This window comes from Primulina huaijiensis, chromosome 8 (assembly GCF_012295235.1).
Source record: "Primulina huaijiensis isolate GDHJ02 chromosome 8, ASM1229523v2, whole genome shotgun sequence".
Taxonomy (NCBI): Eukaryota; Viridiplantae; Streptophyta; class Magnoliopsida; order Lamiales; family Gesneriaceae; genus Primulina; species Primulina huaijiensis.
The window spans coordinates 3,624,160-3,629,460 of NC_133313.1; the positions used below are offsets into that span (position 1 = coordinate 3,624,160).

The 5,301-nt window shown below is 36.1% G+C and overlaps 1 protein-coding gene across 1 annotated transcript; it reads right to left on the reverse strand.

The window, feature by feature from the left end:
* Positions 1-2,465: 2,465 nt before the first annotated feature.
* LOC140983346 (probable serine/threonine-protein kinase PBL3) lies at positions 2,466-4,913 on the reverse strand. Its single transcript, XM_073450359.1, has 6 exons — positions 4,562-4,913; positions 3,911-4,248; positions 3,687-3,822; positions 3,354-3,490; positions 3,123-3,246; positions 2,466-3,047 (listed from the first exon to the last, which is right to left on the reverse strand). The coding sequence occupies exons 1-6, from the start codon at positions 4,617-4,619 to the stop codon at positions 2,641-2,643; spliced, it is 1,200 nt and encodes a 399-aa protein (XP_073306460.1). The 5' UTR covers positions 4,620-4,913; the 3' UTR covers positions 2,466-2,640.
* Between the last annotated feature and the right edge of the window lie 388 nt (positions 4,914-5,301).

Below are 5,301 nucleotides of genomic sequence, written 5' to 3' on the forward strand. Positions count from 1 at the left end.
TAGACAACGGTTCATAGAACCGTTGTCGTTGACCCTAAAAAAAAGCTCAAAGACAACGGTTCTATAAAACCGTTGTCATTGATCCCAAATCCCGTTGTCTTTGACCCCAAAAAGACAACGGTTTTTAAAAACCGTTGTCTTTGCCCCCCAAAAGACAATGGTTTTCGATAATATCGTTGTTAAAAAACATACGACAACGGTTTTTGTGAAAAACCGTTGTCGTATGTGTGTTGTTGTATGCAGAATTTCTTGTATTGATTGTTGAAGTTACCAGGATCACAGTAAAGAAGAGAATCAAATGTGAAATCCGATTGTACGAGCTCAAACTAGTTTCCCTTGAAAGGACAAACGCAAGCTGCCGAATTGCTCCGTCGAGGCAACTTGTGGCCTAAACACTCTTATTTAAATCAATCTTTATTTTAATAATATTTTGTGGGTTCATCCAATTATGACATTTACTTTATTTGTATAATCATGCAAGCTGCATAGATAAAGTCCTTGAATATACTATAGCTACCATGAGGTTTGCTTCTCAATGTAAGATCATGAAACTAATTAAAAAGCATATCGTATATTCTAAATAGGTTCCTAGTCGATTCAGCCGTATAAAATAAAGATAAATGGAGCTTGAGCTTGAGACTAGCATCTATGATGTAAACGTCATATTTCATTGGTAAAGACATGGAAATATCTATTCATGCATATGAGTGATCATTTGATTATGCACTGAACAACCCTCCTCGGAATTTTCAAGTGGTTATCAATTATCAAGTAGAATAGTCTACGGTTATGGTTGTATATCATTAGTCCTTTGATCATAAACAACTTAGAGATTCTACGTACTAGTATGCACTTTGATATGTTTACCGAATCCATTGAGGGTCATCAAGTTGCGAAGTTGGGTGTAGTTTCAAATACGTAGGTGTCAATACATCGTAGTCGGGGATTCATTGCTTGCCTACTGGTGATGATATCACATGTGATCTGATGAGTTAATAGTGCAATGAGTCTCTAGCCAGAGCAAGACATGTGCTTTAAGGAAGATGTTTTGATTGTTTTCCTAGTTGCACATACGATGTCACTATTATTACTCAAAGATATATCACGTTGTTATCGAATTCATTTTCAGCTTTGTGTTCTCGTTGATATAATCAAATTCAAGGAGTTGAATTTTGACGACTGTAGTTTGATGGACTTCAAACAGATAGCTTTTAAAGGAGTTTATAAGTGAATTCCATGTAATGGAATTTGTTAAAGTTAGCTTAAATTCTAATTAAAATGAGAGTGAAATTATCTGGTTTAGTAAATGAGTTCACAAAACTGACATCTGCCAAAAATGAATCAATGAAAATTTTGATATTCGAAATCTTCAATTTTCCTTGTATGAACGAGATTTGCACTCTCGATATATCGACACTGTCTGAACGTCGATCGAGATTATAACGAGTTCATAATTATTTTGATATTCGAAATCTTCAATTTTCCTTAAATTTAAATATGTTGGCTAGCACGGTTCATATTTGGAGTATATTGTGCTCGATGCCCTGGATTAATGGAGGAAGTAATTATTTGATTGCGTTAAATTTAAATATGTTGGCTAGCACGGGTCATATTTCATGCCTTTGTCAAGAAATTGACTACACAAAAAACAAAAGTAATATCTAAAAAAAAAAACGAAAAAAGAAAAAAAAAACTTATTGACCATAAAAAGAAAAGGAACAAAACTAATTTATAATTTTTAAAAAAAAGAATATCTTAGTTTCGTCCAAATATTATAAATGTTAGTACTCTCTGATACGCTCATTGTGTGCTTTACAATTTTTTTTAAAGAAAACAAGTTTAATTTTTTGGAGTTTAATAAATTTTGTAATTAGTTGGACTTGTATTATAAAATAATGTAATATAATAATTATCAACATTTATAAGGTTAAATTTGATAAAATATCAAAGTGCATAATGATAAATTTGGTATTGAATAAAAAAATGTATCGTAACACCAAGTTTGTCTTTGTTTCCAAGTTTAATATATAGTATAAAATATACATATAAATATATACCTATAGATCACCATTATACAGGAGAAAAACCCGTTCGATGTCAGATATTTGGTTTTTTTCCTCGGTTTGGTCCTATATATTTTGACATTATAGGTTTAGTCCTAAAAGTTAACAAATTTTGATCGAGTTGGTCTTTCTATCAAATTAATGATTAAAACTAAATGTAGACATGACATGTGATGAAAAAACTTCAGTACCAGATGTTAAACACTTTTCTCAGTCTGGTCACAAATGTTTCGACGTTTCCAATTTAGTCCTACACGTTTGCAAATTTTGATCGAGTTGGCCATTCATGGAATAGATCGAGAGCTGAGGTTCACGAGCTCTGGAATGATTATATGAAAGTTTAAGCTCCAGCAGTGTAGGAATTTTTGTATTGGGCTGGAAAAACTAAGGTCTTAAAACTCAACAAATTTGAAGGTAGATTTATATCACTATTTCGGAAATAAATTATACATGAAAATTTAGGAATCTACCAAAAAATTGGAATGAAAGGCGCAACCCCTACCCGTCCCCCTCCAACTCTATGATTATCAAGCTCGAAAAAACTCGAATTCCAGAACAGTTAACGAGTAAAGCCAACTCAATCCAGCTTACACTCTGAAGTGGAATGTTGAAGTGGTGAGATAGACACGGCATCAAAAGAAGCTCTGTTATCTGCACTTGAATGTCTTCTGGTGATTTTTCGAGCTTGGAGCTTTTCGAGTGTGGCTAAAACCTCCGCCATGCGTGGCCTGAGTTTCGGTTCGTTGCTTAGACATTGCAAAGATATAGCAGCAACACTGACTGCTGCTTTCTGAGGGTATTGTCCCTCCATTTTAGTGTCCATAATTCGAAACAATTTTCTCTTGTCAACCATGTATGGAGTCGCCCACTCAACGAGGTTTTGCTCGATACCAACTTTCGTTTTATCAACAGCACGTCGTCCAGACAAAAGTTCCAGCAAAACTACCCCAAAACTGTACACATCGCTTTTGGCCGACAGTCGCCCTATTCATGAAGCCAGACAAATTGGAACCAAATTGTATGGAAAATTAAGACTAAAAAGATTAGGCTAAAAGGGACCTGTGGCAACATATTCTGGCGCAGCATAGCCACGAGTACCAATAACTTCTGTAGATGTGTGAGTTTTATCACCTTTCGGGCCTGCTTTAGCCAAACCGAAGTCGGACAACTTTGCGTTAAACTCCTGCAAATGCGATTTACCAGTGTGATATACAGCTATCGATTTATACATGTAACTAATCTGAGTATAATGAAGTGAAGTTGATTATGATACACGATTTTCAATCTTACCCCATCAAGAAGAATATTAGAGGCCTTAAAATCTCTATATATCACCTGTTCTTCAGCTTCATGCAAGAAAGAAAGGCCCCTAGCTGCACCAATTGCGACCTTCATCCGAGTCGCCCAAGAAAGGGGCTGAGGCCCTCCTGCGAAACATAATGGTGTTCCTCAAATGAGAACATTTGCTTTTAAATCATTTGATCAAGTTGGATTTGGAATGAAAATATGAACAGGTTGTTCATTTGGAACATATCACCAAATAGGAAAACCTAATAAGCATAGTGTACTAATTGAAAAACAATCACGTGTAACGTTAACAGTTGATTTCAGAGCATAACTTACTCCTGAACAAGTGATTCTCGAGACTTCCTCTGGGCATGAACTCGTACACCAACAGCCGTTTATCGGCCTCCGAGCAGTATCCAATTAGTTTAACTAGGTTGGTATGATGAAGTTGGCCGAGATAATTTACTTCTGTCTGCAAACCAGAGGCAATTCTTAAAATTCTCAGACAATTAAAAACTTGGGACACTTGAGCCATCCATGACAAAATGAAATTCACTTACCAACCACTCTTTGTGGCCTTGGAAACCCTCAGGCTTCAACTTCTTGACAGCGATGACGAGTCCCGAACCGGGCTTTGTAGCGGTAAGTGTATGTTCATCAATCCATCCTTTGAAAACATGCCCAAATCCTCCTTCCCCAAGAAGAGTGTCGGGTCGAAAGTTTCTTGTCGCATTCTTTAACTCATTAAATGAAAAGGCCTTCACGTAAGGTGATGATAGAATCTCTGCTTCTGATCTTGGAGTGGGAAGGCTTGCAGCATCACTTTTAACACTGGAAAAGGGAGTGCTTATGTTGGAACGGGCAGATGAATTGCAGATGTTGGGAAGGCTTGACACTTCTAAAGATCACAAAAAAGAACAAACAAGAAGATCAGCTCGTTGAAACCCCCTGAAACAGAAACCTTCTAAATATTCTACACAAATAGGCAAGAGATTATATGTTGAGTAACAAGAATAACTTCACTTGGCAGCCAGAAATAAAACAGGTTAAAGATAGCATCAGAGCTGAGGCCACCCCAAATTCAACCAGCCATACCCAAATTTCACTTGGCAGCCACAAATAACATGATTTATCCAAATGATCGCAGGCATCAGACGCATCCCAAGTAGAGATAATCAGTGAAAAAAATAAACTAAATGAGCTTGAAATACCTCGGGGCGTGCTGAGAGTAGCATCAACTCTTGCAGAGGAACCAAAGCAAATACCCATGGTCACCAAACCAAGAAAACAAGGAAAATATATAAATCCAAGAACGGGACTTCAATTGGAAGGCCCCCTCTTTTTAAATATCTCAAAACAGAACAGGCTCTTGGAGGAATGCGGCAAGGCTCCAATTAACAAAAGAAAATGTACTCAGAAACAAGATTTGTTTTAGAGTTGAAAAGGGGTTGAAGAAATAGAATCAGAAAGTGCTTAAAAAGAATTAGATAGAATCCCATTCTCCGAATCGCATTCTCTGTTGCTTTCTTGCCAAACTCTTACTTGTTTAATCTGTGTGAATTAGCTAGTGTCCCACTAGAGTGAACACATATAAAAGATACTTGTCGGTTCATGCTAGCCAATTACGGAGCCAATATTGTTAATTTAGCCATCCAAATTCTTCAATTTCTCTTCATTCCAACCATTTAATTTCGTTCTGTTTTAACAGAGACACGAATCTTTTAATTTTTTATTTTTAAAATTGAGCCACACCATCTAATATCAAATTATTTTTAAAATTGAGCCACACGATCTAATAACAAATTATTTCAAAATTAGTGTATAAATTTTTTAAAAAAAATAGCTCGGATGGCCATGCATGTGACTCCGTCATTACATACGTCATCCATGTAACAACAGCAAGTAGTAAAGTCCAACTTTAGTCCATGTACATATATGCATACACAGCTCT